At 48.2% G+C, this 24,043-nt stretch overlaps 1 protein-coding gene across 1 annotated transcript in view; it reads left to right on the top strand.

Annotated features, from left to right (window-relative positions):
* The window catches only part of TBC1D22A (TBC1 domain family member 22A), a 326,227-nt gene that overhangs the window by 129,883 nt on the left and 172,301 nt on the right, over positions 1 to 24,043 (top strand). Inside the window, exon 8 of the mRNA XM_060113299.1 lies at positions 8,717 to 8,831. Coding sequence (XP_059969282.1) covers positions 8,717 to 8,831 — 115 coding nt within the window. The remainder of the gene's footprint in view (positions 1 to 8,716; positions 8,832 to 24,043) is intronic.

The following is a 24,043-nucleotide window of genomic DNA, read 5'->3' as shown; positions in this document are numbered from 1 at the left end:
TGGTGCACCTGTGGCCCGGCTGCCTCTGCCGCTGCCTTTCCCCTGGGCCCGGGGTGCTGGGCTGACTGTGCGGTGAAGCCCCGCGGCCCCGGCTAGAGGGGGCTCGTCCTTGCAGGGGGGCTGCAGGGAGGGTGCAGGCTGGGCTCCTGCCACGTGGCCCGCCCGGCCTGTGCCATCCCAGGGTCCCATGGTGCTCCGGCTGCCAGCTCCTGTGCCCCTCCGTCTGGAGTCCTGGCCCGGGGCTGCTGGCTTTTGACCCCTGATGCCAATGACCCATCACCTCTTCCCACTTTGTCTGGGGGGACTCAGAGCGGCTCTGGCCTCTGGTCTGTCCTCTGAGTCAGGTCTGAAGTTGCTCTGAGGATCCGGGCATGTCAGAGCCCTTGGAGACAGGGGTCCTGGCAGTGGGCTGGAGCCGGCTGGCCCTCCTGGGGCTGTGCCCGCTTGGTGAGGGGGCCTGGGTAGGGAAGGAGGAGTGGGTGTCCTTTGTGAGGCTCCTCTCTGTCATTGTAGCTGAGACTCGGTATCAGAGGCCCTGGAGAATCGGATGGGACCCGGGGAAGGGGGCGGGGCAGGAGGAGAGAGTGTGCTCCCCGCTGGCCTCTGCAGACACCCCAGAGGACCCTGTGTGTAACTCATGCCCCTTAAAGCATGTTACAGTTTGGGGAAAGCGGTGCACAATCAGTGGCTTATGCTTTGTTTTGTTTTGTTTTTTAACCAGTCTGAGAGCAAAAGCTTAGAAATGGCTCGATGCATTCGTTCTTTGCAAAATAACCGTGCCATTGTTTGATGCAGGTGTAGAAGTCCCTCAGCACAGGACCCTCTGTGCTGGGGCCGGGATTGCTGTTCTTCCGTCAGGGTCTCCATGTCTGATCTGGGGAGAGCTCGTTATGACGGCGGCGAGGACAGGGCACAGTGACCTCGGGGAAGCCCTCCCTTCACGCTGCTGCCCGAGTGCTCGCATGGTCGGAGCGCCTTCCCGGGCTTCGTGGCGGCCTTGCTGGGAAACGAGCCGAGGGGCTTCCAGAGGGAAGCAATGGGGACCCTGGGGCCCACGGGCCTGTGTCGAATTAATGGGTGGGGGAGTTTTTCAGTGACGCTAAGTGACTTTGGCTGGAATCAGTGCTACTTTTTGTGATTTCAAAGCAAAAGCAAAGCACGCTCCTATGAAGTGATTTAAGACAAAAGGTACAGAATAAATCAGTCAGTGAAAAGGAAACAACAAAGAAAAAGAAACGCTGCACCCTTGCAGCTCGGCTGTGGTTTCCGGTGGCAGGCGGCGGCCTCCTAATCGGCGTCACAGCCTCGTCTGTTGTGACTGCCTCTCTGCCCACAGCCTTTAATGAGTAAGTTAACTGTGCCGCGATGGGTTTAGGTCTGTGCCCGGCGTCCTGCAGCAGCCCTGTCTCCGGGGGCCACCGAGTCCAGTGTCCCGCTCCCATCCCACCGGCACCTGGGGAGAGGGTCCGGGAGCAGGGATGGGAGCGGATGGAGCCTGGAGGCTGAGCCAGCCGGACAGCTCAGGGCGGGCACGCAAGGGGCAGACGTCGGAACATGTGGTCTTGGCACGTGGGTCCCTGAGGCTGGAGCTGAGGGGGCCCGGGGCACGGCCAGGGGCACGAGGGAGCCTCGCTGCCTTGCGGATCCTGCAGCCCCTGCCCCCAGCCAGTGCCCTCCCTTCAGCCCCCCTCAGCTATGGGCAGGTCAGGACTCGAGGTTCCCCGCTGTCCTTTTGGATTCATGTTTTCCCAGTGTCACCAGGCATCCTCTCTGTATGGAGATCTCTTCTACTTTATTACAGTCAGTGGAGTTTTTTCCTTGGGAGTCTAGATGGGGCTCATCTGTCTGTCAGCTTCTGCCTGCCCCTCAGCCAGATGCTGCTTCCTGTTTGGGGCTGGGGTGGCTGGTCCCAGAGCAGGGCTGGAGGGGACGCCTGGGCCAGGGGACTCGCCCGCGAGGGCAGGTGCGGGGCCTGGGACAGGTGGTTGGCTTGGCTGGGGTGGAGCCTGCCGTGGCCTCCTGGTGTCCTCAGCATGGCAGGACCATTACTGTTGGTCCTTGTGATCTGTGAAAACCTCAGGTTGACTTTTTCTTATTAATTACTTCATAAGAGGAAGGTGACAGTGGACCCATGATTCCTAAAATATTTGAAATTACATACTTAAATCCTTGATCCTACCCTAGAGAATTGTTCATTTATGCATGGGGCGTATTAAATTTGGATGTACATACTTGCTTTGTGAAAGGGGTAGAAGGGATGGAGATGGGTGATTTGGGGGGAGAGGAAGCTGCTCCTTGAAATGAACAAAGATAAGCTGTTGGAAGAGAGAGGCTGAAGGAGATTTAAGCAAGTGGTTTACCTTTTCTTCTCCTTCTCCCGCCCAGAGACCCATAAAGCACGGGAGTTTTTCTTACTTTCTAAATGAATAGCTACTGTTATAGGGAAATAATATCCAAGAAGGCGAGAGGCTCTAGGCGCAGCCTCCTGGCTCTGACTACGTGAGGAAGTAGGAGTGCTTGCCCAGAGCAGATGGCAGGTGAAGGGCACACAAGCATCAGAGCCACTGGGGGTGTTATTTATCGGCATCGAAGCTGTGAGGGCTCCAGGTCTCGGCAGCGGCCGGGTGCCTGTGTGGCATTGGGGCAGGTGGGCGTGGAGACGGCTAGCAGGTGGCATGGTCCCTGAGGAGGGCGCGCACACCCTCCTCCTCCGTGGGATGGACCCGGTGCTGGTGGACAGTTGCGAGTGCTTTGCCCAGCCTCCTGCGGTAGATTCTGTTCACTCCCGGTCCTTGACTTGTGGCCTGGAAGCAGGGAGATCTGTGCGTGGATAAACAGAAAGTTCTCAGTACGTGGAGCCAGGCCATCTTGCGAAGGCCGCTGGCCCCGATCCTCAGCCACGCGTGGCGCCTGAGCCCTGCGCCATCCCACTGCCTCTTGCCGTGGCTGTCTGTCTGTCTGCTCTCTAGAAGGTTCCTCTTGCCTCCTTCCCTCTGAACAACTCCTCATCAGCCTCACAGCCCTGTTTGCCGTCGCCTCCTCTCCGAAGTCTCCCTGCACCAAATGCCCCCACCTCCTTCCCCGCCATGGAGCTGAGTCTCCCCTCCCAGGCCATTTCTCATCTTAGACAAGTGGGGGACCTTGAGGCCCTGACTGGTTGGCATCCGAGGAGCCAGGTCTGGAGCATTGCTTGATGGAGAAACAGAATGGGAAAAGCCAGTCCCAAATCCAGGAGGCACCCCGGGTGTCATCTGTCCAGAGAGACCCCAGGCGGGAAGGTCCAGGTGCCGCCTGATGGCAGAGAGCTTACAGAACAGAGGGGAGCGAGGGCTGAAAATGGAGGGTGGGGGACCTTACTCATATACACGTCCATTCAGCCAATGGAGCTCCATTCAGCTGCACGCCAGGACCAAGGGCACAGAAGTGAGTGAGATGGAGGAAGACCCTTCCTCGGGGGGGGGTGCTTCTGTGGAAATGGGCGGGGAAGAGGATCTGCCGCCTCAATAGGGCGTAAAGGATGTTGTCTTCCACGAGAAGGGTTTGAACTAAGATCTTATACTGAAAATCATGGTGGCCATGGGAAGTTGGGGAGAAGGGCATTCCAGGCGGAAGGAACAAGTAAGTGCAAAGGCCCCGAGGTAGGGACAGAAGTGGGCGCAGTGTGAGGGGACCCGGTGGAGGCCACGAGGGACGAGGACAGGGCAGCACGTCTGGCTCCGTGGAGTCATGGCTAGGAGTCTGCTTTTTCCCTCAGAGTCAGGGAAGCCCCGGGGCTGGACGTGTGACCTGATGTGTTTGCATCTCAGCAGCCCCTGCGCCGCTCCATGGGATGGTGAGTACAGGTGTCAGCAGGGTGACCAGCCAGGAGACCGGGGGCCCCTGGGCCTGCCGCGGGGGCCTAGGTGAGGGATGGAGGTGCCTGGGAGGCACAGGGCTGTCCATGCGATCTGGGCCTGACCTCAGGGCCTGATGGCCCCAAAGCCCATGTCTCTGTGGTGGCAGAGCCGGGATTTGCACCTGGTTTGCAGACCTCCACGGACGTGCTCTTCTCGCCGCCTCAGCCTGCCTGCCGCCTAAAATCCACTTTCGTTTTATGCTTGAGCCACCTGGCCCTTTATTTACACATTACTGGGGTTAAAGTTGTAAAAATATAATTTCCAGATTATCCAAAGAGATCAAGTAGAGTTAAATCTAAGTGATTTGAACTGACAGCTGCCTTAGCTAATAGGAAATCTGAATTCTACATTTTTCCTCAAAATAATACAGCGCACCCTTTCCAAGTGCCTTAACATCAAGGCTGGCGCCAGCTGCCAGAGGCCTAGATGGCTGATTTCTCTCCTTGTGGACGGTGCCGTGGACATGCCTGACCTCTGCCTGTTCCCTGAGGGGACGCTCAGCCGCCCCCCCGCCATGCCCTGCAGCCTGGCTCTGGGGACTGATGGTTCTGGGGTTCTCCCTTTGGGTTCCTTGTGGAGTGTTCGGGGCAACTAGTTCATCTCAGGACAGCCTGCTCTGGATTCCCCACAGGAGAAGCTGGGCCAGTGGAGGCTTTGCTTCGGGCCTGAGTCAGGAGCCCCGGCCAGCCCAGCCCCCCTGCAGCTGTCTCAGGCCTTTCCCGGCACCAGGAACAGTCCATTCCAGTTGCCTGCACAGATGCTGAGTTGTTTGCACTGGACAAGACTCCAGCGCCCCAGCCATTCCTCCCAGGGTAAAGCTGGCCACGTCAGCAGTGCCAAATGGCTTCTCTTGGTGCCAGGGCCGCCGAGGGCAAAATGGCATTCATGCTTGTGAGCAGGTTTAGGAGTGTGTGTATGTGTGTGTGTCACAAGCCCTCTGAAAGTGTGAGGCTTAGTTAACAGTGGGAGTGCTCCACGGCTTAAATTACCACTTTCCAGGAGGATGGGATTGCAGAGGAGGAGGGGAGGTCTCTGTGCTCCGAGCTCTGGCATGTCCTTCAATCCACATGCACACGCTCTCTCTCTCTCTCTCTCTCTCTCTCCCTCTCTCCCTCTCTCCCTCTCTCCCCCCCTCCCTCCCTCCCTCTCTCTCTCTCTCTCACACACACACACACACACCCCAAACCCCTGCTGCGTGGACAGCTCCCTGCTGGACCTCAGGCAGGTGCAGATAGATCCAATGCAGACTTTCCTCACCAGGAGCTCATAGTCTTTTCTGTTTCTTTCTTACTATAAAATTCTAATTTCTTGGTCTTCTTTTCTTTTTCGATTCATGTACGAAAACAACTCTTTTATCCTAAAACATAGTAGTGGTGGCCCTTTCTAGGCTGTACAAGGTCCCCATTTAGTCAGACCAGCAGGGTGGAATCCTGGCTCTGCTGCTCACAGGCTGTGTGACTTTGGGGAAGTTGCTTAACTCTTCTGTGCCTCAGTTGTCTCCCCTGTATTAGTTATGTCTTGCCGCATAACAGCATTGCCACAAACCTAGCGCCTTAAAACAACACACATTTATTCACATTTGTTGTCTCAAAGTTTCTGCGGCTCAGGAGTCTGGGCAGGTCTTAGCTCAGGATCTCCGCAAGCTGCAGTCAAGGTGCTGTCTGGGCCACGGCCTCATCTGAGGCTCCCCTGGGGAAGGATCTGCTTCCAAATGCCCCTGGCTGCTGGCAGAATCTGGGGGCTTGTAGGCTGCAGAGCTGGGGGTCTCGGGTTCTTGCTGGCTCTCGGCCCCCCTCAGTTCCTCGGCACGTGGCCCTTTGCATGTGCAGCTCACAGCTCAGAAGCCGGCTTCCCAGAAGCCAGCAGGGGAGAGCGTCTCCTGGCAGGCTGGGTTATGATCTTCTGTGATGTAATCCTATCCCCTTGGCTGTATTTGGTTGGTTAGAAGCAGGTCACAGGGCCCCGCTCACACTCCAGGGGCGGCGTCCCAGGAGGTGTGCAGGTGGGCCCCCTGCCTGCCGGTCATCTTTGGCGGACTGTGCAGCATTGGATGGAGGTCTGCCAGGGCCCCAGTGAACGAGGAGATGCTCAGCTGACCTTCGCTGCCCCTCCTGCCCTTGTGTGGCCAGCCGTCTGGGGCTCCCCTGCCTGTTGCGTGTAGCCCCCGTCCACCCTCCCCTGCTCCTGGTCTGCAGGGCTCCAGGCCCCTACGGAGCTTCCTGACGAGCGGTCCTGGGGTCCTCCTGCCAGCGGGGCCTGGGCTGAATGCGCCTTACCCTCCCAGCCTGTCTGCACCCAGGCCGCCCCCTGCACGCGCAGCCCTGCCGCCCGTCCCTGGGCTTTCCTCGTGTACACGCGGCCGGGCGGGGCCGTGGCTGCTGCATGTCTGACCTGTGACTGAGAGGTGCTGGGGCCCGAGAGGGGCTCCCCCCTGCAAGGACCCCGCCTGCTCGTCTGTCCTCTCGGCTGCCCGCCACCCTGGCTTGTGGGGTGCTGCTCCCTGCGTCACCGAGGGTGGTGAGCCCGGTGCTGCAGCAGGAGGACTCACCACCTAGTGCTATCTGTGCGAGACAGCAAATGGTGCACATCGCTGAATGATTTTGGTCTTTTGATCTTACTTAAATATTCAGTTCTGGCTGGAAAGCTGTTGACTTCAAATGACAAATGTGTATGGAGAGAGAGCATGAACGTGTTGCTCACTCAGCACACATCTACCAGGTGGCCCTGTTACAGGTGCTGGGCCAAGCTGCCGCCTGATGGACGGATGGTTCCGTCGTGGCCCATTTGGGAGAACCCCAGTGGACGAGTGCTAGGGTGGGGTTTGGGCGGTGCCCTGGTTGACCTCCCCCGTCTGGGCACCAGGCCCCTCGCTGTAAATGCCGGAGCTGGTGGTGACTTGGGGGTGTCTAGACCACGGGCCCAGTGACACGTAGGAATGTAGTCAGTACTGGGAGGGGTTCACCTCCTTGGGTACAAACATGCTTGGCTTCGCAAGATCAGCCCGTTTGGAAATGACGTGACTTATCCTCTGTTGGCACACAGCCTGCACTGGTGGGAGGCCCGGGAGGGCAGCGAGGCCTGGCCCAGTGGCAGGAGCCCGGGGTCGGGGAGCCGGCGGTGGGTGCGTCACTGAAGGGAGGCGGTTCGGCTCAGCAGGGACGCTCTGCCGGGTGGGGGACCGGGGGAGGCTCACAAGCAGGCAGCGCTTGGCTCTCCCGGCAGGCTGGGGGGCGCAGGTGGCAGCACAGTCTCCATCGAGGGGCTGGGGCTTAGCTGGAAGCCAGGTAAGCAGGGCAGGGACAGGCTTTCTAGGCAGCGAGCCCGGCAGGAGGTGTCAGCCTGGCAGGCTCAGCGCAGCTGCAATCTGGGAGCTGGGCGGAGAGGAGGGGAGGACCATGAGGCAGGGCCGGACGCGGGGGGCACCGTGTGTAGGTGGGGGGTGGAGCCAGCGACGCTCTTTAAGCCGTGTGCACGTGCATGCGTGCGCGTGCGCGTGGCTGAGGGCGCTGTGTTGTGCCTGGCGAGATCCCTCTCCTGAAGGAAGGTGGAGGAGAGGGTGGCGTGAGTGAGTGATGTAGCGGTCGGGAGAGAGGAGGCCCCCAGGTTGTCGGATGGCTGGCGGGGGTAGGGATGACGGAAGACGCTGGCCTCCGGATCCCTTGCTGACCGCTCCCCAGGGGTTTATGAAGACGTCTGTCATGTCACTTACGTGTGGAGTCCAAGAAGTAATACACATGAATCCGTAAACAAAAGACTCACAGACATGGAAAACAAACCTACGGTTCCCAAAGGGGAAGGGAGGGGGAGGGATAAATTAGGAGTATGGGATTAAGAGGTGCAGACTACTATAGGTAAAACAGACAAGCAACAAGGATTTGCTGTATACAGGCAGCTGTATTCAGTATCTTATAACGAACTATTCAGTATCGTGGGAAATAATCTGAAAGAAAATCCATTAAAAAAACCAACCTAGCTCAGAGATGCAGAGAACAGATTGGTGGTTGCCAGAGGTGAGGGTTGGGGTGTGTGTGTGACGTGGGAGAAGGGGGTCAGAATGAAACAAAGTCGTAGGGCTGTAATGTACAGCTCGGAGAGTACAGTTGATGATATTGTATCCCATCTTCGAAAGTTGCTAAGAAACTAAATCTTAAAAGTCCTCATCACAAGAAAAAAAAATGTATAACGTGTGTACGGTGATGGATGTTAACTAGACTTATTATGGTGGTCATTTCCCAATATAGTATTTACAAATATTGAATCATTATGTTGTACACCTGACGCTAATATACTGTTATATGTCAATGATACCTCAATAAAGAATGTCATATGCGGGAAATTTAGAGCATCCATCCATCCATTCCCTCCCTCCTTCCCTCCCTCCCATGCACCCTTCCATCCCCCGACCCTTCCATCCATCCATGTACCCATTCATGCATGCGTCCACCCACCTGCCCATCCATTCCTCTGTCCCTCCATCCCTCTCTCCTTCACTGATAGGCCGGGTGCTGCTGTGCTGGCTGACCAGGTCCAGGGCAGCCACATGCAGTGGTTACCCAAGGGGCTTGGAGGAGCAGAGAGCATCTTTTGTGGGAGCCAGCTCGTGGGGTGGGACTGTGCTCAGGGGTTGGTGACATACTCCATATTGCTTGTGAGTCTATAAAAAATTAAGATAACTGGAATTTTACAAACAAATTAAACCCATTGGTATTTTAGTATTAGAGATTGAAAAGTATTGATGGTGTATATTTTAAGAATGTGTACATTTAAAAGTTTCTGATGTGTTTACTTTTTGCTTCACCAGCTGTTCAATTTTCTTTCAGATTTTTGAAAGGATATTGTTTATATGGGCCATACGTCACCCTGCCAGTGGATATGTTCAGGGGATAAATGACCTTGTCACTCCTTTCTTTGTAGTCTTCATTTGCGAATACATAGGTAAGATCATATCATGATGTTTTCTTCTCACAAACATTAACTTTAGTGGCCTTACGATGTTGCTATGCATAATTATACCAATACTGAAAATTGCTATTAATTTTACTGTTATTAATGACAACTAATATTAGAGAATAGTAGTTTTCTCATTGATGCCAGCTTTAAAAAAGTCTTTAAATCCACATGCCCAACTACTGAAGACATTAAGATGCAGTTATTATTATTAATATCTTCCTTTTACTAATATATGAGGAGAAATGCAGTATATATGGGGAGTGTAGTTTTGTGTTAATGGCCATCAGAGCACCGGCTTTAATGGTTTGGATTTAAGTGGGTACGGTTAAGGTGACAGAATATTAGTTGAATGTTTTGCTTACAAGCTAAAAACCGAATCTTCTTTAATTGCGTTTCTGCAGCAGTTCATCACCTTTCTGCTTTTGATATACTAGTAGCATTTAATTTTATGGAAATATTAATTACATGCAAAATAATTGGTTTAATGGGCATTTAGGTTGGGTTGTGCTGTTTCTCTCTGAGTACTGCATATTTTTTCTTCCATTTATGTTGCAGCAGCCAACTGTAATATACCTTCCCCTGGTTTATATTTCAGGTTTAAAAACAATTCTGATAACACATGTGCAGGATCTACTTTTTAATTCATCTATGGATAAAATCTAAATGCCAAAGGAGGGGTTTACTCTTTAGTTGTAGCATTTTTATTTAAAACTGATATTGCTTTGTCTTCATGTGAACCTTCCTGCCTTGGTGTTTGTTGGTTTTTTAGGTTGTGTTTTAGCCATTTCAGTTTCTGGTCAGCTTCGATTCCATCGTTGTTGTAATCTGGAGAGTGAGGTTGACTCCAGGGCAGATGATCCTCTGAGGATGAGAATGTACCCACTTGGTCCACTTTGTGGCCACCCCTCTCCCAGCACTGACGATTTCATGGGAGTCTCTTCATTGCTAGGCAACCAGCAGGCACGGGCTGCTCCCCCCTCATCTCTGCAGCAGGGAGAGGTCACTCCTGAGAGCACTCCTGCCTCTCTGCTTCTCCCTCTCTCATTTGACAGATAATGAAAATGTTTGTAATGATCCTAGAACAGTAGGACCTCTGTCAGTAGACTTCAGAGCTGTTAATTGAAAGAAGTTCAACTGAGATGTGATTAGAGAACTGATATTCCATGTTAAATAGACCATTTAATTAATGTGGTAAATAAGTTTGCCTTAATGAGTCTAGCAGCAGCTTACGTTGTAAGACCCAAGCAATCCATTGTGCATTTGTCTGAATGATCAGCAAGCTAGGACGAAGGGACATGACCGTGATGTTAATTGTCCAGAAGAGAGAAAAGCTGGAGGAAAGAGAATCTGTGTTCAAGTGGTACCTTCAGGTAGAGACTCAGAGAGACTCTCCTTGCCTTCCGTAACCCTCACCACACACACTCACACACACATACACGTGCACACACACACACACACACACACACAGAACACACATGTGCAGCGGCCCGACTGGCCTCCTGGGGCTGCCAGCAGCCCCGGTCTCCTCCGGGGCACCTCGCCCCGCTGTCCCGCTGTCCAGGGACAGTGTCTTCAAAATGCAAGTTTGGTGCACGCACACGTGCAAGCACGCTCGGGCACACACAGTCACAGGCGCGTCCACCACCGCCAGCCACAGCCTCTCCAAGTAAGTGTGGAACAAATCCCCAACTAACCTCAGGATGGAGCCCATGGTCTTGGGTGGGCCCTGGAGGTGCCTGTCCCCCCCAAGGGACGGCCAGGGACGGAGGTCAGGAGAGCTCTTGGGACCCTGGAGGTGGGGTCACAGTGTGCGGGCTGTCCAGAGGCGGAGGCGGGAGAAGATGGCCACGCAAGTGGTGCTGAGGCCAGCGGGGGGAGCCCAGGAGCTGAGTGTCACTCCAGGAGGGTGCCGTGTGCTCGTAGGCGGAGGCTCCCGGCTGGGAAGCTCAGGGTTGGGTCCAGTTTCTTTCTCTCTAGCTCTGCTGAGCCCGGGGGTCCTGATGTCTCGGTTTGGGCTGGAAGGAGGGAGGGCCCCTCTAGCCTTGATCCGGCTGCGTTTCCCACTGCCCTCTGCATTGGGGCCCCCGACGGCTGCTCGCTGGTCATCCCTCTCTGGTGTCTGTGCCTGTGTGTCCCCATCAGGCCGGCCTGGAGACGGGGCGCGGGCCTGCCGCAGCACCCGGGGAGGACAGCCGTTTGGGCAGAGCTCCTGAGTCTTTTCGCCGTGTGTTGCATTTATGTAGTTCAGAGCACATGATGTATAAAATTGTTTCATGCCTTTTCCCCATTTAACCTTGTAACATAAGCTCATCCCTATATTATTTTTTTTTTTTATTTTTTATTTTTTTTATCTTCATACATTCTCATTTTATTTTTCAAGATGAAGTTGCAGTCAAAATCTTTTCACTCTTCACACTGAGATTTTGGTCCCTTTTTTTTTTAAGTATTCTTTTAAAGTAGCTCTTTTCCATTTTCTGGTGCCAGTCATCCTGGGATGTCCAAAACCTTCTGTGTGTGTTGTTCTGCATTGCTAACAACCAGTGTAGTGTGTTTCAGTGGATGAGTGGGCTACACCCAGATTACTTGCTCAGTGTGCTTCCCGGTGACTTGGTGACCATAACCTTCAGTAGACAAGACCTGAACGTCCACTTGAATTAGTATGCTTTGAACTTTTATGATTATATTAATCTTTTTTTTTTTTTTTTTTTTTTTTTTTCCAAATGAATATTTTTTTTTTATTAGTTTCTGCTTTATAACAAAGTGAATCAGTCATACATATACATCTGTTCCCACATCCCCTCCCTCATGCATCTCCCTCCCTCCCACCCTCCCTATCCCTCCCCTCCAGGCAGTCACAAAGCACCGAGCTGATCTCCCTGTGCTCTGCGGCTGCTTCCCACTGTCTATCTAGCCTACGTTTGGTAGTGTATATATGTCCATGCCTCTCTTTCGCTTTGTCACAGCTTACCCTTCCCCCTCCCCATATCCTCAAGTCCATTCTCAAGTAGGTCTGTGTCTTTATTCCCGTTTTACCCCTAGGTTCTTCATGACATTTTTTTTTCTTATATTCCATATATATGTGTTAGCATACGGTATTTGTCTTTCTCTTTCTGACTTACTTCACTCTGTATGACAGACTCTAGGTCTATCCACCTCATTACAAATAGCTCAGTTTCGTTTCTTTTTATGGCTGAGTAATATTCCATTGTATATATGTGCCACATCTTCTTTATCCATTCATCCGATGATGGACACTTAGGTTGTTTCCAGCTCCGGGCTATTGTGAATAGAGCTGCAATGAACATTTTGGTACATGTCTCTTTTTGAATTATGGTTTTCTCAGGGTATATGCCTAGTAGTGGGATTGCTGGATCATATGGTAGTTCTATTTTTAGTTTTTTAAGGAACCTCCATACTGTTCTCCATAGTGGCTGTACCAATTCACATTCCCACCAGCAGTGCAAGAGTGTTCCCTTTTCTCCACACCCTCTCCAGCATTTATTGTTTCTAGATTTCTTGATGATGGCCATTCTGACTGGTGTGAGATGATATCTCATTGTAGTTTTGATTTGCATTTCTCTAATGATTAATGATGTTGAGCATTCTTTCATGTGTTTGTTGGCAGTCTGTATATCTTCTTTGGAGAAATGCCTATTTAAGTCTTCTGCCCATTTTTGGATTGGGTTGTTTGTTTTTTTGCTATTGAGCTGCATGAGCTGTTTATAAATTTTGGAGATTAATCCTTTGTCAGTTGCTTCATTTGCAAATATTTTCTCCCATTCTGAGGGTTGTCTTTTGGTCTTGTTTATGGTTTCCTTTGCTGTGCAAAAGCTTTGAAGTTTCATTAGGTCCCATGTGTTTATCTTTGTTTTTATTTCCATTTCTCTAGGAGGTGGGTCCAAAAGGATCTTGCTGTGATTTATGTCATAGAGTGTTCTACCTATGTTTTCCTCTAAGAGTTTGATAGTTTCTGGCCTTACATTTAAGTCTTTAATCCATTTTGACCTTATTTTTGTGTATGGTGTTAGGGAATGATCTAATCTCATACTTTTACATGTCCCTGTCCAGTTTTCCCAGCACCACTTATTGAAGAGGCTGTCCTTTCTCCACTGTACATTCCTGCCTCCTTTATCAAAGATAAGTTGGCCATATGTGCGTGGGTTTATCTCTGGGCTTTCTATCCTGATCCACTGATCTATCTTTCTGTTTTTATGCCAGTACCACACTGTCTTAATTACTGTAGCTTTGTAGTATAGTCTGAAGTCAGGGAGCCTGATTCCTCCAGCTCCTTTTTTCGTTCTCAAGATTGCTTTGGCTATTCGGGGTCTTTTGTTTTTCCAAACAAATTTTGAAATTTTTTGTTCTAGTTCTGTGAAAAATGCCAGTGGTAGTTTGATAGGGATTGCATTGAATCTGTAGATTGCTTTGGGTAGTAGAGTCATTTTCACAATATTGATTCTTCCAATCCAGGAGCATGGTATATCTCTCCATCTGTTTGTATCATCTTTAATTTCTTTCAGCAGTGTCTTATAATTTTCTGCATACAGGTCTTTTGTCTCCTTAGGTAGGTTTATTCCTAGATATTTTATTCTTTTTGTTGCAGTGGTAAATGGGAGTGTTTTCTTGATTTCATTTTCAGATTTTTCATCATTAGTGTACAGGAATGCCAGAGATTTCTGTACATTAATTTTGTAACCTGCTACTTTACCAAATTCATTGATTAGCTCTAGTAGTTTTTCGGTAGCATCTTTAGGATTCTCTATGTATAGTATCATGTCATCTGCAAACAATGACAGCTTTACTTCTTCTTTTCCGATTTGGATTCCTTTTATTTCCTTTTCTTCTCTGATTGCTGTGGCTAAAACTTCCAAAACTAGGTTGAATAAGAGTGGTGAGAGTGGGCAACCTTGTCTTGTTCCTGATCTTAGTGGAAATGGTTTCAGTTTTTCACCATTGAGGACAATGTTGGCTGTGGGTTTGTCATATATGGCCTTTATTATGTTGAGGAAAGTTCCCTCTATGCCTACTTTCTGCAGGGTTTTTATCATAAATGGGTGTTGAATTTTGTCGAAAGCTTTCTCTGCATCTATTGAGATGATCATATGGTTTTTCTCCTTCAACTTGTTAATATGGTGTATCACATTGATTGATTTGCGTATATTGAAGAATCCTTGCATTCCTGGGATAAACCCCACTTGATCATGGTGTATGATCCTTTTAATGTGCTGTTGGATTCTGTTTGCTAGTATTTTGTTGAGGATTTTTGCATCTATGTTCATCAGTGATATTGGCCTGTAGTTTTCTTTCTTTGTGACATCCTTGCCTGGTTTTGGTATCAAGGTGATGGTGGCCTCGTAGAATGAGTTTGGGAGTGTTCCTTCCTCTGAAATTGTTTGGAAGAGTTTGAGAAGGATGGGTGTTAGCTCTTCTCTAAATGTTTGATAGAATTCGCCTGTGAAGCCATCTGGTCCTGGGCTTTTGTTTGATGGAAGATTTTTAATCACAGTTTCAATTTCAGTGCTTGTGATTGGTCTATTCATATTTTCTATTTCTTCCTGAGTGAGTCTTGGCAGGTTGTGCATTTCTAAGAATTTGTCCATTTCTTCCAGGTTGTCCATTTTATTGGCATAGAGTTGCTTGTAGTAATCTCTCATGATCTTTTGTATTTCTGCAGTGTCAGTTGTTACTTCTCCTTTTTCATTTCTAATTCTATTGATTTGAGTCTTCTCCCTTCTTTTCTTGATGAGTCTGGCTAATGGTTTGTCAATTTTGTTTATCTTCTCAAAGAACCAGCTTTTAGTTTGGTTGATCTTTGCTATCGTTTCCTTCATTTCTTTTTCATTTATTTCTGATCTGATCTTTATGATTTCTTTCCTTCTGCTAGCTTTGGGGGTTTTTTGTTCTTCTTTCTCTAATTGCTTTAGGTGCAGGGTCAGGTTGTTTACTCGAAATGTTTCCTGTTTCTTAAGGTGGGATTGTATTGCTATAAACTTCCCCCTTAGAACTGCTTTTGCTGCATCCCATAGGTTTTGGGTTGTCGTGTCTCCATTGTCATTTGTTTCTAGGTATTTTTTAATTTCCTCTCTGATTTCTTCAGTGATCACTTCGTTATTGAGTAGTGTATTGTTTAGCCTCCATGTGTTTGTATTTTTTACAGATCTTTTCCTGTAATTGATGTCTAGTCTCATAGCATTGTGGTCGGAAAAGATACTTGATACAATTTCAATTTTCTTAAATTTACCAAGGCTTGATTTGTGACCCAAGATATGATCTATCCTGGAGAATGTTCCATGAGCACTTGAGAAAAATGTGTATTCTGTTGTTTTTGGATGAAATGTCCTATAAATATCAACTAAGTCCATCTTGTTTAATGTATCATTTAAAGCTTGTGTTTCCTTATTTATTTTCATTTTGGACGATCTGTCCATTAGTGAAAGTGGGGTGTTAAAGTCCCCTACTATGATTGTGTTACTGTCGATTTCCCCTTTTATGGCTGTTAGTATTTGCCTTATGTATTGAGGTGCTCCTATGTTGGGTGCATAAATATTTACAATTGTTATATCTTCTTCTTGGATCGATCCCTTGATCATTATGTAGTGTCCTTCTTTGTCTCTTCTAATAGTCTTTATTTTAAAGTCTATTTTGTCTGATATAAGAATTGCTACTCCAGCTTTCTTTTGATTTCCATTTGCATGGAATATCTTTTTCCATCCCCTTACTTTCAATCTGTATGTGTCTTTAGGTCTGAAGTGGGTCTCTTGTAGACAGCATATATATGGGTCTTGTTTTTGTATCCATTCAGCCACTCTGTGTCTTTTGGTGGGAGCATTTAGTCCATTTACATTTAAGGTAATTATTGATATGTATGTTCCTATTCCCATTTCCTTAATTGCTTTGGGTTCGTTATTGTAGGTATATTCCTTCTGTTGTGTTTCTTGCCTAGAGAAGTTCCTTTAGCATTTGTTGTAAAGCTGGTTTGGTGGTGCTGAACTCTCTCAGCTTTTGCTTGTCTGTAAAGGTTTTAATTTCTCCATCAAATCTGAATGAGATCCTTGCTGGGTAGAGTAATCTTGGCTGCAGGTTTCTCTCCTTCATCACTTTAATTATGTCCTGCCACTCCCTTCTGGCTTGTAGAGTTTCTGCTGAGAGATCAGCTGTTAACCTGATGGGGATTCCCTTGTGTGTTATTTGTTGTTTTTCCCTTGCTGCTTTTAATATGATTTCTTTGTGTTTAATTTTTGACAGTTTGATTAATATGTGTCTTGGTGTATTTCTCCTTGGATTTATTCTGTATGGGACTCTCTGCGCCTCCTGGACTTGATTAACTATTTCCTTTCCCATATTGGGGAAGTTTTCAACTATAATCTCTTCAAATATTTTCTCAGTCCCTTTCTTTTTCTCTTCTTCTTCTGGAACCCCTATAATTCGAATGTTGGTGCATTTAATGTTGTCCCAGAGGTCTCTGAGACTGTCCTCTGTTCTTTTCAATCTTTTTTCTTTATTTTGCTCTGCATCAGTTATTTCCACTATTTTATCTTCCACCTCACTTATCCGTTCTTCTGCCTCAGTTATTCTGCTATTGATCCCATCTAGAGTATTTTTTATTTCATGTATTGTGTTTTTAATCGATGCTTGATTCATCTTTAGTTCTTCTAGGTCCTTGTTAACTGTTTCTTGCATTTTGTCTATTCTATTTCCAAGATTTTGGATCATCTTTACCATCATTATTCTGAATTCTTTTTCAGGTAGACTGCCTATTACCTCTTCATTTGTTAGGTCTGGTAGGTTTTTATCTTGCTCCTTCACCTGCTGTGTGTTTTTCTGTCTTCTCATTTTGCTTATGTTACTGTGTTTGGGGTCTCCTTTTTGCAGGCTGCAGATTCGTAGTTCCCGTTGTTTTTCGTGTCTGACCCCAGTGGCTAAGGTTGTTTCAGTAGGTTGTATAGACTTCCTGGTGGGGGGGACTAATGCCTGTGTTCTGGTGGTTGAGGCTCGATCTTGTCTTTCTGGTGGACAGGTCCACGTCTGGTGGTGTGTTTTGGGGTGCCTATGGCCTTATTATGTTTTTAGGTAGCTTCTCTGCTAATGGGTGGGGTTGTGTTCCTGCCTTGCTAGTTGCTTGGCATAGGGTGACCAGCACTGTGGCTTGCTGGTCGTTGACTGAAGCTGGGTGCTGGTGTTGGGATGGAGATCTCTGGGAGATTTTCGCTGCTTGATATTATGTGGAGCTGGGAGGTCTCTTGTGGACCCGTGTCCTGAAGTTGGCTCTCCCACTTCAGAGGCACAGCACTGGCTCCTGGCTGCAGCACCAAGAGCCTTTCATCCACCCAGCTCAGCATAACAGGGAGAAAAAGCAGAAAGAAAGAATTAGTAGAAGAGAGAAAGAGAGAGGGAAAGAAAGGAAGAAGGGAAGAAAGGAAGGAAGGAAGGAAGAAAGAAAGAAAGGAGGGAGGGAGTGAGGAAGGATGGAAAGAAAGAAGGAAAGAAAGGAGGGAGGGAGGGGGCAATGAAAGCAAAAGGAAGAGTGAATGGAAGAAGGGAGGGAGGGAGGGAGGAAGGGAAGAAAGAAAGAAAGACAGGAGGGAGGGAGGGAGGAAGGAAAGAAAAAGAAAGTGGAAAGAAGAAGGGTGGGAGGGAGGGAGGAAAGAAAAAGAAAGAAGGAAAGGAAGAGCGGAGGGAGGGAGGGAGGAAGGGAAGGTAGGAAAAAAAGAAAGAGCAGGTAAAGTAAAATAGAATAAAGTATGAAATATAGTAGCGTTATTAAAATTAGAAAGTAATTATTGAAAAAAAAAAAAAAAAAAAAACGGACCGATAGAACCCTGGGACATATGGTGGAAGCAAAGCTATACAGAGAGAATCTTACACAGAAGATTACACATACACATTCACAAAAAGAGAGCAGGGGGAAAAATCAAAAATCTTGCTCTCCAAGCCCACCTCCTCAATTTGGGATAATTCGTTGTAAAAAGAGGAAAAGGGCAAGAAGTCTGAAATCTTGCTCTCTAAGTCCACCTCCTTACTTTGGAATAATTCGTTGTAAAAAGAGGAAAAGGGGGGAAAGACTTAAATCTTGTCCTCAAAGTCCACTTCCTCAATTTGGGATGATTCGCTGTCCATTCATGCACTCCACAGACGCAGGGCACATCAAATGGACCGTGGAGCTTTAATCCGCTGCCTCCGAGGCTGCACAGAGAGATTTCCCTGACTCTGCTCTCACAGCTCCCGGGTCTCAGCCTTGGACCTGGCCCCGCCTCTGTGCGTAGGTCGCCGGAGGGCGTCCGTTCTTCGCTCAGACAGGACGGGTTTAAAGGAGCCGCTGATTCGGGGGCTCTGGCTCACTCATGCAGAGGGGAGGGAGGGGCGCGCAGTGTGGGGCGGGCCTGCGGCGGCAGAGGCCGGCGTGACGTTGCAGCAGCCCGTGGCGCTCCGTGCGCTTTCCCGGGAAAGCCGTCCCCGGGTCTCGGGACCCCGGCAGTGGCGGGGTGCACAGGTCCCCCGGAAGGCGGGGCGGACAGTGACCCGCGCTCGCACACAGGCCCCGCGGCTGCGGCGGCGGGCGGCGGCAGGCGGCGGCGGCGGCGGGCGGCGGGGGTGGCGGCGGCGGCGGGCCTCGGCGGCGGCGGCGGTGGCGGGCCGCGGGGGCGGCGGCGGCGGCGGGCCGCGGCGGCGGTGGCGGCGGTGGCGGGCCGCGGGGGCGGCGGCGGCGGCGGGCCGCAGCGGCGGCGGCGGGCGGCGGGCCGCGTCGGGCGGCGGCGGCGGCGGCGGGCCGCGGCGGCGGCGGGCGGCGGCGGGCGGTGGGCGGCGGCGGGCCGCGGCGGCTGCGGGCGGCGGCGGCCCACGCCCGTCTCCGAGGTCCACGCCTTACCCGCGGCTCGCGCCTGTCTCCGGCGCTTCCCTAAGCAGCCCTTTTAATGCCCTCTCCTCGCGCACCAGGAAACGAAAGTGAAAGTGAAAAAAGACTCTTGCCTCTTCAGCAACTCCAGACCCTTTCCCCGGACTCCCTCCGGGCTAGCCGTGGTGCACTAACCCCTTCAGGCTCTCTTCCTGCCGCCAGCCCCTGTCCTCTCCCTGCGCTCCGACTGAAAGCCGATACCGAAGCCTCAGCTCCCAGCCCCGCCCGCCACGGCGGCCCGAGCAGACAAGCCTCTCGGGCTGGTGTGTGCCTGAGGGCACCGATCCTCTGTGCCGGAATCTCTCCGCTTTGCCCTCCACACCCCTGTTGCTGTGCTCTCCTCCGCTACTCCGAAGCTTTCCCCCTCCGCCACCTGCAGTCTCCGCCCGCGAAGGGGCTTGCACTGTGTAGAAACCTTCCCTCCTTCACGGCTCCCTCCCACTGGTGCAGGTCCCGTCCCTATCCTATTGTCTCTGTTTATTCTTTTTTTCTTTTGCCCTACCCAGGTATGTGGGGAGTTTCTTGCCTTTTAGGGGGTCTGAGGTCTTCTGTCGGCGTTCAGTAGGTGTTCTGTAGGAGTTGTTCCACGTGTAGATGAATTTCTGATGTATCTGTGGGGAGGAAGGTGATCTCCGCGTCTTACTCTTCCGCCATCTTCCTCCGGCCCCCCATCCCTATATTATTAAGAAATCTTTGTAAAGATCGTTTCCGCCTCCTGCACATAATATTCTGTTGAGATAATGTAGCATAGTTCATGAAACCATTCTCCTATTGTTGGATTTTTTTTAGTTTTCTTCCCCCCAGGCGTGGCGCAAGTTTTAAGTAAAGCCTGTATTTTTCAAACAGGGACTGCCATATTCCTTTGAGCAATGTTAAAATCTGATTTAAAATTAACAACCATTATTCTGTCACCTTGAGTCCCACAATTTAAGTAGAGACATATTTTACTTGAACCAAATAATTTCAGCATAGCAAAAAACGAAGAAGCATCCCCCCCTCCCCATCCTCTGTGCTACTTAGATTTAGAAACTACTCTGGCACTTTGGACCAGCTCTTCGGACTGACTGAATGAGGGTTGGGCGCATGGGAGGAATTCCGGTGACGAATTTTGGAAGATGAGGAGTATTTTACAATTGATTTTCATTATCAGCATGTGTAAGCTCTGATTGATTTGATTTTATATGTCATTTTCTCGTAAAATAAATTACTCTTGAAAGCTAAGACGGAAAGTGACTGGCATAAACAGTGTATTTACTTATGAACATTACGGGTATTTATTTTTATGTTCCTGTTTGTAAGTCAGAGTCTCAAAAGCACAGGTTGTTTTTAAACAGGTTAATTTTGCCCAGAGAAGACATTTTAGCATGCAGTTCCTGGAGATTGGGATGCACTGGAATTGGATTTGGTGTGCGGTTGGCAAGGGGGCACAGAGGAGAAGTGATGCCAACCAGTCGGGACACAGAGCAGAAGTGATGCAGGGAGTTTGCTGTCAGCTGAATGCTAGTGGAGCTGCCATTCTTTTGCCTTTTCCACTGTTAGTATGAATTGGGCTTCGAGTGACAGGGAGAGAAGAGCTGTTGCTCATTTCTCATTGATAAGTTACAGTTTTAGAAACAGTTGTTTTAATTTTCCTTGTTTGCATTTAAGTTTTCCCTCATTGCACTTTGTTTTTTCCATGTGTTACATGAACCAAGGCTGCTTTTTTTTTTTTTTTGCCGTACGCGGGCCTCTCACTGTTGTGGCCTCTCCCATTGTGGAGCACAGGCTCCGGACGCGCAGGCTCAGCGGCCATGGCTCACGGGCCCAGCCGCTCCGTGGCATGTGGGATCTTCCCGGACTGGGTCACGAACCCGTGTCCCCTGCATCGGCAGGCGGACTCTCAACCACTGCGCCACCGGGGAAGCCTCCCAAGGCTGCTTTTAAATGCATCCTCACCTGGCTTCCTTTGGTGTGCCTCCCACCTAATGTACTTTTGGGGTCCACAGCTCGTCTCAGAAACATTTTAAAGACAGAAACGAGTGCATCTGCATACAGGAGGCTTCCTGTGGCAGTTCTGTACCTTGTGGGGGAAGTGGAAAGCAGAGGGCCCTGGGAACACCGTTGGGTCAGAACCAGAGGGTGGGGCTGCTGTTTGGCAGCCCCTGAAGTGACAGGAGGGGGCTGTATGCTTGTATAGCCCGTGATGTGTATGTAGTCAGATTTTCTACTTAAAAACGTCTTGATGATGGTCAAAATAATGGACTTATTGAAAAATTGGAAAACTCATTAACAGTTATAGCTCCTTGTCCCAGAAGCCGTCATTGGGACGTTTTACTAATTTCCTTCTGGTCTTTTGTCAATATACTTTTTACACTGCAGCAGTTATGTTATGCATGCACATCCTAGTATTGCTTTTTGTTTAATACCTACTGAACATTTCCCAAAGTCATTAAGCACTTAAAAAACATCTTTTTAAAACATAGTGACACACTCCTTTCAATAATGGGTAGGAAAACTAGACAGAAGATCAACAAGAAAGAAAGAAAACTAAGCACCTGAAAACCCCTAGACCTAACAGACATCTACAGAGCAGTGCACCCGTCACAGTAGGATCACATTCTTTTCAAGTGCACACGAAACATTCTCCAGGACAGACAATATGCTAGACCATAGAACAAGCGCCAGTACAGTTGAAAGGATGGAAGGCATACAAACTGTGTTCTCTGACCACACAGACATTAAATTAGATATCCGTAACAGAAGGAAATTTGAAGAATTTGACAAATATGTGGAGATTTTAGAACACAATCATAAAGAAGCAATGTGGGGACTTCCCTGGTGGCATAGTGGTTAAGAATCCACCTGCCAGTGCAGGGGACACGAGTTCGAACCCTGGTCCGGGAAGATCCCACATGCTACAGAGCAACTAAGCCAGTGTGCCACAACTACTGAGCCTGCACTCTAGAGCCCACGAGCCACAACTACTGAGCCCACGTGCCACAACTACTGAAGCCCACGCACCTAGAGCCTATGCTCCACAACAAGAGAAGCCACCGCAAGAGAAGCCCGTGCACCACAATGAAGAGTAGCTCCCGCTCGCCACAACTAGAGAAAGCCCCCACGCAGCAACAAAGACCCAACGCAGCCAAAAATAAATTAAAAAAAAAAAAGATTAAAAAAAAGAAGCAATGTGTCCGAGAAGAAATCACAAGGAAAATTAGAAATTACTTTGAGATGAATGAAAATGAAATCACAACATACCCAAACTTATGGCATGCAGCTATAGCAGTGCTCCAAGAGATATTTATATTAAAAAGGGACATCTCAAGTCATTAACTTGAGTTTTCAATTTCAGAAACTAGAAAAAGAAGAGCAAATTAAAGCCAAAACAAACAGAAGGAAGAAAATAAAGACTAGAACAAAGTAAATGAGGTAGAGGATACAAAAACAGTGGAGAAAAATCAATAAAACCAATGTTGATTCTTCAAAAGTATCAACAAAATGTTGGCAAACCTTCAGCTAGACTGACCTAGGAGAAAAGGGGAGAAGACTCAAATGACTAAAATTATGAGTGCTTTTAGAAATAAACAGCACTAAGGAAATGCTGTGAGCAACTCTCCAAATTCGAGAATGTGGATGAAAAGATGTTCCTAGAAAGGCACAAATTACCAAAACTGACTGTGATGGTTGATTTTGTATAAACTCGACTAGGCTGTGGTGCCTACTTATTTGGTCAAACACCAGTGTAGATATTGCTGTGAAGGTATATTCTGGATGTGATTAACATTTAAATTAGTAGTGTTTGAATAAATCAGATTACCCTGCATAATATGGGTGGACCTTATCTAATTAGTTGAAGGCCTTAAGAGCAAAGACTGAGATTTCCTGAAGTAGAAGAAATTCTTGTTAAGACATAGACATCCTGCCTGAGTTTCCAGCCTGCTGGCCTGTCCTACAAGTTTCAGACTTGCCAGTCCCCATCATTGTGTGAGCCTGTGCCTTAAGATAAGTTTCTCTCTCTGAATATAATGTAATATAATACAGTATAATATAGTATAATATAATATGTACATTTATTTATCAATATCTATATGGATATGTACAAGAACAATGTATATAGGAGATTAAATTAGTAACTTAAAAAATTCCAACAAAGAAAAGCCAAGGATCATATGACTTCACTGGTGAATTCTACCCACATTTAACAAAGAATTAACACCACTCCTTCACAAACTCTTCCAAAAATAGAAGAGAGGAAACGCTTTTCAGTTCATTCAGTGAGGCTAGTATTATCCTGATACCAAAGTGGGAGATAAAGATATCACAAGGAAAGAAAGCCAGAGACTAGTATTCCTTATGAAGATAGATGTAACAATCCTCGATGAAATACTAAGAAACTGAATGTAGTAACATAGTAAAAGAACAAATGGGATTTATCTCAGGAATTCAAGGTTGGTTCAACATAGAGAAAAATCAGTCAATGTAATACACTATACTAACAGACTGAAAGACAAAACAACGCAACCATCTCAGAATGATTGACACAGAAAAAGCTTTTTGACAAAATCCAGCACCCTTTCACGATAAAAACACTCAACAAACTGGAAATAGAACTTCCTCTCTAATAAAGAGCATCCGTGAAACACCCACAATTAACGTCATGCTTAATGGGAAAGACCGAATGCTTTCCGCTTATGATTAGGAGCAAGACAAGGATGTGTGTGCTCCTCACTTCTGTTCAACATTGTACTGGTTCTGGCCTGGGCAGTTAAGCAAGAAAGTGAAGCAGAAGACATTGAGAATGGAAATGAAGAAGTAAACTACCTCCCTTTGCAGATGACGTGATCTGTATATAGAAAATCCAAAGAAATCTACTAAAAAATTATGAAAGCTAACAAATGAGTTCACCCAAGGTTGTGGGATATAAGATCAAGGTAGAAAAATCAGTTATGTTTCTATACACTTGCAATGTACAATCCAAAAATGAAATTATGAAAACAGTTCCATTTACAATAGTGTCAAAATGAATAAAATGATCTAAATTTAGCAAAAAGAAGTACAGTATTTACTCTGAAAACTAGAAAACATTGTGGAAAGATACTAAAGAAGATCTAAATAAATGGAAAGACATCCCATGTCATGGATTGGAAGACTTAATAGTATAAAGATGGCAGTCCTCCCCAAATTGATCTAAAGAGTCGGTGCAATCCCTGTCAAACCTGTAGCCAAAATTGACAAGCTTATCTTTAAATTCATATGAAAATTTAAGAGACACAGAATAGCCAAAAGAATCTTGAGACAGAACTAAGTTGGAGGATTCACACTT

Source organism: Mesoplodon densirostris, chromosome 11 (assembly GCF_025265405.1).
Source record: "Mesoplodon densirostris isolate mMesDen1 chromosome 11, mMesDen1 primary haplotype, whole genome shotgun sequence".
In the NCBI taxonomy this organism is placed as follows: domain Eukaryota; kingdom Metazoa; phylum Chordata; class Mammalia; order Artiodactyla; family Ziphiidae; genus Mesoplodon; species Mesoplodon densirostris.
This window is presented reverse-complemented; position numbering and strand designations above follow the sequence as displayed.